Consider the following 14,991-nt stretch of genomic DNA (forward strand, 5'->3'; position numbering starts at 1 on the left):
ATATAATGTTATATAAGCAGTTAATAAGTCACGTGATTAATATCCATTTTCAAGAGAAAAATAGAGAAAGATACATAGACCGATAAATAAAAATAAATAAACAAATAGATAAATGGATAGAGGGAGAGATGGAGAGAAGAAGAAAGAGAGAGAGAGTAGCGACTTGGTGTACCATGTTGACTGTTGCAAGAATATTAGTGAGTCATCATTTATTATTTAGAGCCATTATTAAGTCATCTAAGTTAATCAAATATTATGTAAATAGTCAATAAATCATAAGATTACTTCCCGCGTTCAATAAAGAGATAGAGGAAGATAAATAGACGAGAGAGAGAGAGAGAGAGAGAGAGAGAGAGAGAGAGAGAGAGAGAGAGAGAGAGAGAGAGAGAGAGAGAGAGAGAGGGGGGAGAGGGAGATAGAGAGGGAAAGGGAAAGAAAGAAAGAGAGAGAGGGACAGCGAAAGAGAAAAAAAGAGAAACTACAAGGTCAACCGTACTGACTAGATGCATTCATCTAGTATTCTTTTTCCCCCTCTTTCAATCTTTCAAACATAAGCCAAATAAATCCTTTTTCTTATTTTTTTTTATGATAAGATTTGCGGCAAGAAAAAAAAAGGCCATGCAGAGCATGAACTCCAACAATGAATCGGTTTAGAATTATTGTGAAAACTGTTTAACTTACCTGGTCACACTTAGCGATTGAGAGGTATCTTAAGCTCGGTCCGAGTTTAGCCAATTCAAAGAGGCCTCTGTCTGTAATCTGTAGACAGTCTGAGACACTGAATTCCCTAAGACCCTGGCAATAACTCACAACATTCTTGATTCCAGCATCTACAAGAAAAGAAGAGATTTCAAATTCTGAATACAATCATTGGAAAGAAAGCATAATCTACCCTTAATTTTGAAGTGCGCGTGCGTAGGTTTGGGTATGGATTTCCTAGTTTTTAAGAAGGCTTACCCTCGTGCCCCTTGCTGTCATACACTTTTGCTTAATAATACAAATAAGATATTTTCAAAGTTCACCTCAAAACTTTCAAAAAAGCCAATCAATCTCTGAACATTGCAGCTGAATCTGAAACATGGCAACTGATAAACTGCAACACTTCGATTTGCAACTTTACGGCAAAATTGGGAGAACACAGTTTTGTCAAAGAACTGCTATAGCTAACACCTCTTCGCAACACTTAGCCGCTTGAGGCCAAAACAGTTATGCACACTCCTCTTTGCACCACAACTGACTGAAAGCATCACCCTATACTTTCCTCCTTGTCGTTCCAACTTACGTTCAGTCCCTACTTATGACCACTAACCATCCAATCGATGACCTTCAGCTTTGAACTTGACCTTGGAAATAACTACCTCTGGTGGGTAGCTCATGTTATGTGCCGTAAAGGGAGAAAACTGATTTTATGTCATTAGGGTTTATTGTACTTAGACAGAATCCCCTCCCCCCTCTGTGAATGGCCCAAAATCCCCTCTTGAAAACTAGTATCCTAAAAACGTTGTAATTTTCCTCTTTATAGCCACAAAAGAAGGGTATTAAAAATGTCAAAAAAAAACTATATGTCTCTTGGTAGTAAATACCTACTACTTAAATTTTACTCGTTTCTTTTACCATAATAGCGAATATAATAAGAGACTATTCTATTGTATCTTTTAGGAGTGTTTAATTCAAACGTATTATTTTCGCCATTTTACGACCCATAATGAAACAAGAACTTTTTGGATTTCAATTAATACTGAATTCTTAAGATTGCAAAAAGACGAGTCTGTATTCTTCAAATGAATTGTTAAGTATTTTTGAATAGTAGTTATATTTCAATCAAAAAAAGACTTCTTTTTGTTTCTTGGAGAGGGGGATGTAAATTCCCTCTACACTCTGTAAAAGTATACTTGAATTTAGCCTAAAGACGGGGGTGGGTATAGCTTTCAGCTTGTTACAATTCGTTCTTTGGGGAAAGATTCCCCTCCATCTATATTAGGAGGGGCATAAAATTAAGCAAGAGTACTTTTCCAGAACACATTTTTCAGTTTCATCTTTAGCTTCTTTGGCCTAATAATTGAGAATTTCGCTACCCTATGTGCAGGCTTGCTTAAATATAGGCTAAAAATGGGTAGTGCGTACAATTATAATTTCTGCTTTCTGTTATAGTCACCTGGGCCATCGTCTCTTCATTAGAGGACGCATTAAAGCAACCAAAGGTGTAATTATAAGCACATATCTTCATATTTATCTGACACTTCTTTGGGCCAATAAAGCCTGATTCCTGCTACCCCGTGTGCAGGTATGCTTTAACAAAGGCTGATTAGTTAGTCAATATTTTTCTTCATAGCTTAAGATTAAACGCAGTACTCAAATTTCGGCATTGCAACAATAATTAGATATTTAGAAGTTATTCTACGGGACTGACATACCTTTACGCAGAAAATTACGCAGGAGGAAAAACCCCTCCCTCTCCTTTATGTTTACTCAACGGTATCCCAGCAAAATTGAAAAACTATACCCCAAAAGGTACTTCCCCCCTAAGTAAAGAGACTTTCAATTTTCCAATTTTACATGATACTGACCTCCATAATCAGTTATGCAGGTTTTGTATATAAAAAGTTCCAAATGAAAAATAGGAAAGGTGTGATAAATCATCACAAAATAGGGTAAAAACAGATGGCACCAAAAAGCTAACGAAGAGCTGCCATTGAAGATTTATTAGTCCCTAAGAATCAATAGATTGTTATTGTTTGGGTTTTAACTACAAAAGTATTGTCAAATTTACCTAATTAGTTTCACTTATTTATTTTCACAAATCAACACGGTAACAATAACGAAAAATGTGGTGTTGCCCTAAAAACTTTATAATTTTGGAACAGCCAAAAGAGAGATTAGAAAATCGCGGCTATCAGGTATGTACAGCCCTAAGACGGGTCAAGATGACAAAAAATATTTTTATTGTATGTTTTTGGTACTTTAGTATTTGAAACACGCCCATTAAGTTCAACTCACCTGTGATATGTACGCATCGCCTTAGGTATAAGCATTGTAATTGAGTGCAATTTCGTACAACTACAAGAAGACCAGCGTCTTGTAAGCCTAAGCAATCTGTCAAATCCAAATATTGAATTTGAAGAAACAATTGAGGTCGGGGGTAATGACTGGGATCGGAATGTAGCCCTAACCCTCTTGATGTACTTGGCAAGTTTGAATGACTCGGCGCGCCATCTATGCATGTGATTTGGCTGCAACCTGGAAAATCAAATGCATTTTTAATCTATTTGAAGACACAGTTGTCCCCTACGGGAAATTTTATTAGATCTAGTAAAAACCAAACCAACTTAATAATCTAATAAAACACCAATTTAGATGTCGAAATGTCAAATTTAGAAAAACCAATCAAAGCTACTAAAAGTTGTGGAAATCTATTAAATTTACTGAAGAAGTTTTTTCGAATTTGTCAGGTTTAATCCATGAGTGGCAGAGTGCCATGAGTGGCACTCTGTTTCGTGTCATCCACTACGCAGAGAATTTGAAATTATAAGACACACCACGCCGTCTTGGCTTTTGATTTGCCAAACCATTTCAATTTTTATTTTACCTGGCCGTGGGTTGGGCTGTCCACCCCAGACTATCATTGGCATGAACGGGTCTTGCGGAATACGAGTTTTTTTTTGCAAATCTAGTAAAATGGATCCCAATCTAGTAGTTTTTTCGCTGAAATCCAGTCAATAATAAATTGTCACGATTTACACCCCTGGCACAACAACTATGTCTATTCAGTCTTTGAAACCAGATTCAGTTAATTTCCACCAGTAATGAAAATAAATTCCCAGGTGACTACGAAAATTTAATACAAAAAAGCTAAACTACTTAGGTATGAATGATGTTTGGCAATCCGAAAATCGGCAGCCGAATTAGAACTTTTACATGGCGGAAGTTAACCCAATATGACAACAATGTAACTTATTACTAATATAAGATCGTGAGCAAACAGTTCCACATACTGCATTTTGCAGAAAATGGCAGCGGCTTAGCGGATTGTGGAAGGACCATAGCGAACCTGCTTTTCTCAGAAAAACACGAAGCTGCACGAATTGAAATTCTCCAATACGTGCAATAAAACGTGCAAAGGAATCAATTGAATACCTAATTGTTAAAAAAGGACTGTATTAAAAAACTGATCATTTTTGTAAGATTTTGTAGCAATTCGTGAGAGTTAGCTGATTGTTTCATACTAACAACGGAGCAAATGGATTGGAACTCACATTATATAATATAAGGAAAGGGTAGTCACGATTCGTATCGTTTCTGCAATTTGGGGACAATTTTGTGCGTTTTTTAGGGTCCAGCTTGAATTACATTTCTACAGACCACAATATTTGGGAACTAAGGGTAAGCAAGGAATTCAAGCACTTTATTAGTATGATATAAATTATCAATTTTTAATGTTCACATTTTAATATATTTAAAATCGTAGTGGATTAAATTATAAATTTATAATTCAAATTTATAATGTTCAAGCACTTTAATAGCATATAAAATATATAATAAGCACTTAACATAAATCAAAACTTCGAACACCTCTGACCATACAGATTTACCCAAACGAATTAGAAAAATTCAAGCCAACCTTAATTTTGATTGATTGACATTGAATTAAAGTTTAATGACCTTTCATCAAATATTTAAGTTTTTTGGATCCAGATAAAACAATTATGAGATTAGACAAATCCTATGTTTTTATACTAGTTGTTTTTGACTTCTAAAATAGTGACAGTTAAAATGGTAGTAGTTACTAAAATTGACTTCTAGGTTAGTCTATAGAACACAGATTAGGTTGCAAGAAAAAAACACTAATATATTTAGTAATGAACAGCAGAGGTAAAAGAGAACTGAATATAACAAAAAAGGCTAATAGCCCCTTTATTTGTGTTTAATTATTCTATTTATCGTCCCCACAGAGTGGGAGGATTTTGTATGGAAAGATATAAGGGAAATGGGAATTTTTTGGGAGGGTTTAAAGAGGGAGGCTTTAAATAGATTGAGATGGAGGAGCGTGCGTAGCCTCAGGTGGCTTGATGCTGGTGCCTATAGTAGTTAATTTTAAATATGAGTAATTTTATTCTTTTATGGGGAAGTATGGTTTATTATATGGGCTTATACAGCTCAGGTAGTTTATATCGGGGGGGGGGGCAAGGAGAATTTTAGGCTTTCATTCTTAATTTGAATATACCCTACCCATCCACCCACTGTCTGCAAGGTTGCATTAGTGCAACCTTGCACTAATGCTTTTGTCTGCAAGGGTGCATTAGTGCATCGAGGATTTAGTCTTCTACTCAATGGCTTGGTTCCCTCAGATGCTGATTTCTAAAAATTAGGGACAAAAGGGGGCAATTGAAAAAATTACAGCTACGATTTCGGTTCTACAGGTTTGGTGTCGGCAATATTTAAGGGATACACTTTTTTTAGAGAGAAAACTTTGACATCATAATTTTTGTGTTTATTCTCAAATACTTTCAAACTTATACATCAAGTTTTTATACTTGGCAATCGTGTGCGTTTTTTTTTAGTAATCTATTTAACCGCCTGTTTTTCTTCTGAAATAAGATCAAGCAAACTGATATCAACTAAAAGACACGGTACACGTAATGGATACTTGTCAATGATATACCAGGAGTATAGTATCCGTGTTAAATTTTCTGCCAATCTTCTTTTTTTGTAAAAAGAAAAAAAAGAAAAGAACTCCTGTGTTCTAGATTTAAGCATCCTAGATGAAAGTGTGAGCAAAATGAATAAGCTTTTATGAGCAAAATGAATGAACCTCTAGAAGCTTTGCGAGTTCAGGGTGCTAGAGTAGGCTTGAAAATTAATTTTCAGAGTACCAAGACACTAAGGATACTAAGAATAAGATGAAAAGCTGACATTGGGTAACAAAAAGATTGATCATATGGACAGCATTACTCAACTTAGAAGTATTATTAGTACAGACGGCGGGAGCATTGATGATGTTAAAAGTGGAATCACTTAGCATCACTTAACTTAGAAGTATAGCATCACCTAGCATCACTTAACTTAGAAGTATTATTAGTACAGACGGCGGGAGCATTGATGATGTTAAAAGTGGAATCACTTAGCATCACTTAACTTAGAAGTATAGCATCACCTAGCATCACTTAACTTAGAAGTATCATTAGTACAGACGGCGGGAGCATTGATGATGTTAAAAGTGGAATCAGTTAGCATCACTTAACTTAGAAGTATAGCATCACCTAGCATCACTTAACTTAGAAGTATTATTAGTACAGACGGCGGGAGCATTGATGATGTTAAAAGTGGAATCACTTAGCATCACTTAACTTAGAAGTATAGCATCACTTAACTTAGAAGTATTATTAGTACAGACGGCGGGAGCATTGATGATGTTAAAAGTGGAATCACTTAGCATCACTTAACTTAGAAGTATAGCATCACCTAGCATCACTTAACTTAGAAGTATCATTAGTACAGACGGCGGGAGCATGATGATGTTAAAAGTGGAATCAGTTAGCATCACTTAACTTAGAAGTATAGCATCACCTAGCATCACTTAACTTAGAAGTATTATTAGTACAGACGGCGGGAGCATTGATGATGTTAAAAGTGGAATCACTTAGCATCACTTAACTTAGAAGTATAGCATCACTTAACTTAGAAGTATTATTAGTACAGACGGCGGGAGCATTGATGATGTTAAAAGTGGAATCACTTAGCATCACTTAACTTAGAAGTATAGCATCACCTAGCATCACTTAACTTAGAAGTATTATTAGTACAGACGGCGGGAGCATTGATGATGTTAAAAGTGGAATCACTTAGCATCACTTAACTTAGAAGTATAGCATCACCTAGCTTCACTTAACTTAGAAGTATTATTAGTACAGACGGCGGGAGCATTGATGATGTTAAAAGTGGAACCACTTAGCATCACTTAACTTAGAAGTATAGCATCACCTAGCATCACTTAACTTAGAAGTATCATTAGTACAGACGGCGGGAGCATTGATGATGTTAAAAGTGGAATAGCCAAGGCTCAGGGTGTTTTTTAACCCGGCTGAACCATGTTTCAAACAGAAGGTAGTACGAAAAGTACAGTTCAATCCCACCTTCTAGGACTATAATGAGAGACATTCTGCAGATGAAGGATGACAGATTGTCCTTTTCAGTTAACCGTCTAGGGCTAAAAAGAAAGCAGGTGGCTCTCGTCTGGGATGGGAGGATGTCATAAAGAAAGATTAAAAGGAAATGAGAACTTTCTGGGATGTTTTAAAGAGGGAGGCTTTGAATTGATTGGGATGGAGGAGGAGCGTGCATAGCTGTGTTTGCCTCGAGGGGCTTGGTGCTGTGGTGAGTAGTAGTAGTAGTTTTTTTTATTTTTAATATCATTCTGTTTCCCAGAGAGGGACATCCTCTCTCCAGCTAAACTTATAAATATGCAGAATAAATAGCTACATGTTGAAATAATACAAAAAAGAATTTTAAATTTAAAAAAAATAAGTTAAACGTTAAGAATAAACAATAAACGTGCATAAATACGAATTTTTCTTCATATAATTTTTTTCTGTGTGAACTAAATAATTAAAATTGTGAACTATAAGGTAATTAAAAACATCTTTAAAATATAAAAAAATGCAACTAAAGTTATTTCTATTAAATTTAATTAACTTTTGACTTAATTTGGGTAAATTTGGTCAATAAAAAATAAGTCAATTTCAAATTAAACTCTCCTAAAAGTAACCCTACAATATATACTTAAGAGCCAAAAGATAAAATAAGCTAAAAAGAAAAGAATATAAATAAATAAAAACAACACTAAAACACTTGTCAAATATGCAATTACCACACTTCAAACCACTCAAAAATACCCAATTGTCAAAAGATAAAGAACTAATTAAATAGGAAAAAGATGAATTAAAAAAGAGGACAAAATACAAACCGACAAAATAAGACAAAAAATGAAATAAAACAATGCAGTAAAAACAAAAGAATAAAAAATATGTCCAAATTCAAAAACCAAACACAAAAAACGTAAGTCAATTAAAATCATTAAGAAAAAGAATATTTTGTTTATTAAGAACTGTCTTTTATATACTGTCCTGTGGACTTTTATCTGTCGTATATTTATTTTATATTTTAGTCCGACACTGAGGAGGATTGAGCGAAGCTCTCTAATGAAATATTTTCATTTTTTTTTGCTTTTTCGCAGGCTGTGATTTGTCTCATTTTTTTCGTTTTTTTTTGTTATCTATTCTCCAGTGTTTTCTCTTTTCGGTAAACCAACTCAAAATAGAAACTAAAAAAGTTGAGTCAATTAAAACCGATCAGAAGAAATAAAGTACGAAAATAAATAAAAGTACAGAAATAATATATATACAAATATATAAGTTAAAAGTCATCCATAGTCTTTTTTATATATTCTTTTCTGTCATTCATAAAGCTATGTAATTGCTACTGCCTTTTCTATTTGAATTCACCTACAAGGCTGGTTTTCGAAAGGTAATTCGGTTAATTTTTATTTCTCCATCGTTGCTAAAAAAAAAGGAAATATATCACAGTTTCATAGTCTGATATCAAACCATCTCGAAATAACTTTAACAACATAATGAAAGCAGCAGCTTCTTACGCGCCTAAAGACGTCAAGCAAAGATTCACTAGAGAAAATTAAGATATCAAGAAACTAAAAAGTGGATTTTTTTTTAGATCTAACACATAAATCATAACACGTCTCGCAGAATATTTAGTTCTTTCAGGATTCTGTCAGATCTTATTATGGGTGAAGAGCGATGTAAGTTTTATTAATGTTGACAAGCGTTGATTAGTTATGTCGAAAACGAAAATTTTGCTGCTTTGGAGACTCGCAAAAAAAAATTAGAAAAAAGGACAAAAATATAGAAAAAGATAATAGAAAAGAAGAGAAAAAGTGAAGAAGAAGATTAAGAATGGAAATAAAGGAAAAAACGAGTATAGAATTAAATTATATGCGCAAGATAGTACTTTAGAATTGTACGGAAGCAAGTATCTGAGATCTTCAAAGGAGGAAGATAATGTTCATTTTAAACAGATTTGGAATAAGGCGAACTCGCCTTAAAAAAATTAGAAAAAAGAGAAAAATGTAGAAGAAGATAATAGAAAAGAAGAGAAAAAAAGTGAAGAAGAAGATAAAGAATGGAAAAAAGGAGAAAAAAGTATTGAATTATATTATATACGTAGGATAGTGCTTTAAAATTGTCTGAAAGCGAATATCTGAGACCTTCAAAGGAGGAAGATACAATGTTCATTTTAAACAGATTCGGAATAAGGCGAACTCGCCTTAAAAAAATAGAAAAAAGAGAAAAATGTAGAAAAAGATAATAGAAAAGAAGAAAAAAGCGAAGAAGATAAAGAATGGAAATAAAGGAGAAAAAAGTATAGAATTAAATTATATAGCCTACGTAGGATATTACTTTAGAATTGTCTGAAAGCGAATATCTGAGACCTTCAAAGGAGGAAGATATAATGTTCATTTTAAGCAGATTCGGAATGAGGCGAACTCGCCTTAAAAAAATTAGAAAAAAGAGAAAAATGTAGAAAAATATAATAGAAAAGAAGAGAAAAAAGCGAAGAAGAAGATAAAGAATGGAAATAAAGGAGAAAAAAGTATAGAATGAAATTATATACGTACTATAGTACTTTAGAATTGTATGAAAGCGAGTATCTGAGATCTTCAAAGGAGGAAGATATAATGTTCATTTTAAACAGATTGGAATAAGGCGAACTCGCCTTAAAAAAAATTAGAAAAAGAGAAAAATGTAGAAAAAGATAATAAAAAAGAACAGGAAAAAAGCGAAAAAGAAATTAAAGAATGGAAATAAAGGAGAAAAAAGTATAGAATTAAATTATATACGTAAGATAGTAATTTAGAATTATATGATAGCGAGTATCTGAGATCTGATGAGAAAGGTAATTGAGCTCTTTTGGTAAAAGAAGATAGGATAAAAAGGAGCATGATTGATAGGGAGAAGTAATGCTCATTCTAAACAGATTCGGAATAAGGCGAACTAGTTGAATAAAAGAAGAAACAGCATTAATCGGCACTTTTTGAGAAAAATAAAGTAGATCCAAAAAGAACTTGGAAAGTTATAAATGAACTGGTTAGCAAGCCTAGGAAAACTCAAGACCCTCGAACTCAAATCAAAGGAATGGTAGTAGAGGATAGACAAGAGTTGTGTGACAAATTTGGTGATTATTTTACTAATCTTCGAACGGAGATAAAAGCGGAAACTAGAAATTCTGAAGCTCTCAATTGGATCCAACAGTGCTGGGTTGGGTGGTATTAACCTGAAGACTATTCAATCATTTCTGGTGTACATTCTTCCTGTACTAGTGCACCTAATAAATTTATAAATGGAGAAGGGAGTTTTTAGTAAATTATTGAAAACAGCAAAGATTCTCCCTCTCTACATAGGGGGCACTCAAATGGATATTTCGAACTGGAGGCCTTTTTCTATTTTGCCAGTGTCTTCGAAAGTTTATGAAAAGCTATCCATGGAAGATTTTATGATCACCTCACGAGCTTGCATGCATTGTATGATGGCCAGTTCAGAGTCTGAAAGGGCCATTCGATTTCGTATGCTGTACAGCATCTTTTAGAAAATTTTAATTTAGCTTTAGAAAATGGTGAGCATTGTATTAGTATTTTTATAGATTTTAAAAAAGCGTTTGATACCTATAGACTTTAAAAAACGTTTAATTTCTGTATTTTATTGGATCGATTAAGAGATTTGGGTGTAAAAGGGAGATGTTTGGAATGGTTTAGTTCGTATTTAAATGCTAGGACGGTGAGGGTAAGCAGAAGATAAAGAATGAGAATAAAGGAGAAGAAAAACGAGTATAAACGTTTCAATGAATTACGAGTAAATCAGAAGACAAGAATGAAAATTGATCTGGTCCAGTTAAAAAGAGAGTCACTTTGAAACACGCGCTAAAATGCGAAGTTCAATTCGCAACTAGCTTAAATAAATCCGAAATGGTGCAACCATGCCCCTTCAGGCAATACTGATCCAAATTACTTTGTAAGTTGCACCGACATCGAACAAATTTTAAGATTTTCTTTGGAATTACTTTTCAATTCTTTATAATTTAAACTACTAAGAGATTGAGCCTCTAAGTCCCCTTTCCCCTCTTGTGCGCCCCTGTCAATGAGTATTACAAACACACAGGTTCAAGTATAAACTGTTAGACTCCTCCAAAGGCCCGTAGGCAGGAATTTATTTATGAAGGGAACGCACAAATTCGTCAGAGGGGGACACAGACTTTAGGGTCCGTATTGGTTGAAATTATCCAAAACTGGCCGTACTGTGTAAGACAGGAAAAAGGAACCTTTCTACAAATTTGAGGATCGAAGTTACTTTTTACATTTTGAGTTTAATGAACAGAAACAATGAACAGTTTCTTTTTTTAGTCGAAAAATGAACAGTTTCTAATGAACAGTTTCTTTTTTTATTCGAAAGGGTTTGGACGATGGTTGTTCAGCTTTCTGTACAACAATAGAGAATAACTTGTTCGACGAAAAATTCATTTGAAAAATACATAATACATAATTAAAAAAATACATACATAATTTTACAAAATACATAAAAATACATACATAAAACACATACATAAATACATACATACATAAAAATAAATAAAAAATAAATAATAAAAAAATAAAAAAAAAAATAAATAAATAATAAATAAATAAAAATAAATAAAAAATAAAATAAATAAATAAATAAATAAATAAATAATAAATAAATAAAAATAAATAAAAAATAAATAATAAAAAAATAAAAAAATAAATAAATAAATAATAAATAAATAAAAATAAATAAAAAAAAAATAAATAAATAAATAAATAAATAAATAATATATAAATAAAAATAAATAAAAAAATAAATAATAAATAAATAATAAAAAATAAATAAATAAATAAATAAATAATAAATAAATAAAAATAAATAAGAAATAAATACATACATAAAAAATACATAATTAATCCTTACTTGGAACCAGGCGTTATTTTCTTATAGGTCGAGCACATTGTTTTTTGGACAATATTATAACAGACAGACATTTAACCAAGTTGGGTAGAATAACTAAATGTAAAAATTCATTCTATGAAGAAAACTTATGAAAATTATGAAATTTGAGAAAAGTAAGAGGCTATCAAGTTAATATGATGGACTGTTTAAAGGTTAAAATTAGACAGAATTACGAAACATATCATGAAACACTTCTTGATGCCAAAAGTACTTATGAAGATTTGTCCCTAACGCATCCAGGGATTGGGGGGTTAAGGGGATTGAGCCTCAAACCTAATTTCTGTCCATCTCGTAAAAACGTAACAAAAACGTGTAAGGTCAAATTTTTGAAGCTTTTTAAATTCCCCCCCCCCCCGGACAAAAATCTTGGATATGGTCATACTAAAAATTACAGCAACATTAAAATCAGACGAAAAAATATTATTGAAAAAGATGAATGAGACAATTATAGTTGATGGAAACTTCAGAAACTTGAACATGCTAAAATTCATTTAAAAAAAGGATGAAAATGGCGACAGTCTAAAAAATTAGCCTATTAAGTACATATTCTAGAAATGCTTCAAGGTCAAAACACGTTAAAATGTTACTGAAAAGTTAACTCTTTTATACCAAAATTACTTCTAAAAACCTCCTCTAAAATCATGTTATTAATGAAGAATTGGAGTAATAGCAAAATGAGATCTGAAAACACTGCTGTAACGCCAAAGGTCGTATCTGACGTTCTCTATTTCTCAATTAACTACTAAAAACCGTTGGTTAAGCTGTTCCCAAAGTAAATCATAACAACAACGTATGTTCAATCATACATCAACCCTCATGATCGGTATTTCTCTGTTCATCTTCCTTTTGAGAACATCTTGGTAAACAATTTTTGACATCTACATCAGAAGTGGGATTACAGAAGTTAGACAACAGTGACAAAAAGTTTAACGAAGAAGAAGAAGGTAAATGCTTACCAGTTACGTCCAGGTGCACTAGGTTTAAACACTTTGATACTAATTCAAATATCCCACTATTTGTGACTAAGGCGCTGCCCTTGATCTCCAGGTGCTTTAGTTCAGGACATCTTCTTGCTAATACATGAAGCCCCCGGTCTGTTAGTCTAGAGCATCCGTTTAGAGCCACCTTTTCAATTGTCGGACAGAAGGGGGGTGAAGCTCTTCCAAGAATCCTTGTCAAGGTCTGAAAAAATAGATAAATGCTTAAATACTTCAGTTGGCTAAATTTACCTACTACTATGACATTATTATATGATTATATGATTATATGATTATATATATATATATATATATATATATATATATATATATATATATATATATATATATATATATATATATATATATATATATATATATATATATATATATATAATATGAACATCTTAGAGTACCTAAGACAATGAAAATTAAATTTGATTGTTAAATAAACCCAAACTTTTTACAGGGTGAAAGAACATTATAAGTAAAAGAAGAACTTCTTCAATGGTTATTACAAAAATAAAACCCAACCTAACCCCGCCTAACGATAAACCCCCACCATCACTGCACTATTAACATATCACTACGTGTGAAAGTAGCTGTGATACAAAAAAATGGTCCTACTCTAAAATAAAAATACACTAGAAAATGGTTGAGACAGTTAATAGAAGTAATGAAATTTTATAATGGAATTTGTATTCCCCAGTTACAAAAATGTCCCCTCCATAGAATTTTTGTCAATTCAAATTTCTAACAATATTTAAAAAATTGAAAAGAAACTAATACACCAATATAACTTGAGTGATGCAAAACTTCACAGACAGTTCATTGTAATCATATAAAGATGTATCAGGCATTTGTGTAGGGTGGTGGATTTTATGGCACCCCCCACAAAAAAGTTGCCTCTATTTTTATGTTTTCACCGTGAATGACTATTTTTTTATGAATGGCCTTTTTGGAATTAAGATCCTTACCCAGAATGTTGTAGCTTCCCTCAAATAAATGCCTGTACCCACCTAGGTAGCATAGAAGAATACCACTGTTGTATCCTTCCAGTCCAATTTTCACCCCCTTTGACTTTGAAATCAAAATCTTTCCATCAATTTTTCTACTACCTTGCGGAGTTCGCGGCATTCCCCTAATGGATTGATTGGGTACTTATACTGTCCCCGTCCCTGATATGTCCAATTATTAGCCACATCAGTCTATATTTTCTTAAAATCTGTCTTCCTTAACAAACTGAAGCCACCCCTCCTCTGTCCAAAATGAGACACCTCCCTAAAATAAATTCTTCCGGATTAATTATAATAAATTGTTTATTACCTTGAGAGCTTTGTCGGCGTTAAGCTGTTCCCCTGATAGGTTGATTCTCGTCCATAGTTGGGGTTCCCAGGCTAAGGCATAAAACCTTCTGTTGACTCGTGCCATATTGCAAAGTTGAGTTGAGCTCATGTTCGAAAATATTTTTAATACAACATCATCTGGAAGTCTGTCAAACCCCGAGCCTCTTCCCCATTTTTTTCCTGAAATAAAAAGACAGAGGTAATAAAACGCTTAAATGAGCAGTCTGAAGTAAATATTGAGAATCGTTCTATTGAAAGTCAGGAACGTCAATTGAAGGGGACGTGGGGTATTTTCTTCCTAGTTTTTTTCTGCCTTGCCCTAAGTTTTGAAAATACGTTTCTTGGATATTCTCATTGAAAAATGCCAACATTTGATGTTTTTCAGTGATAAATCGAAAAAGCAACGAAATCCTCTCCCCTCCCCTATTAGATTTGGAAACATGCATTTTGCCCTCCTACCACCCTACATGTGCATGAACAGATACCACTGCTGACAGAGATGCGTCAAATCCTTTTCAGAAAATATCTCTCAACCAGCTAAATTAGCCACAAGCCAGTAGATTAGCCGGCTAAAAAGCCATT

The 14,991-nt window shown here is 33.1% G+C and overlaps 1 protein-coding gene across 2 annotated transcripts in view; it reads right to left on the bottom strand.

Annotated features, from left to right (window-relative positions):
- LOC136037411 (F-box/LRR-repeat protein 7-like) overlaps nucleotides 1-14,991 on the bottom strand; it is a 109,043-nt gene that overhangs the window by 783 nt on the left and 93,269 nt on the right. For both annotated transcript variants that reach the window (XM_065720166.1, XM_065720167.1), the window contains 4 exons: nucleotides 14,390-14,589; nucleotides 13,043-13,268; nucleotides 2,998-3,237; nucleotides 682-830 (listed from right to left, as the gene is read on the bottom strand). In XM_065720166.1, the coding sequence (XP_065576238.1) occupies nucleotides 682-830; nucleotides 2,998-3,237; nucleotides 13,043-13,268; nucleotides 14,390-14,589 (815 nt within the window). The remainder of the gene's footprint in view (nucleotides 1-681; nucleotides 831-2,997; nucleotides 3,238-13,042; nucleotides 13,269-14,389; nucleotides 14,590-14,991) is intronic.

This window comes from Artemia franciscana, chromosome 16 (genome assembly GCF_032884065.1).
Source record: "Artemia franciscana chromosome 16, ASM3288406v1, whole genome shotgun sequence".
NCBI classification, from domain to species: Eukaryota; Metazoa; Arthropoda; class Branchiopoda; order Anostraca; family Artemiidae; genus Artemia; species Artemia franciscana.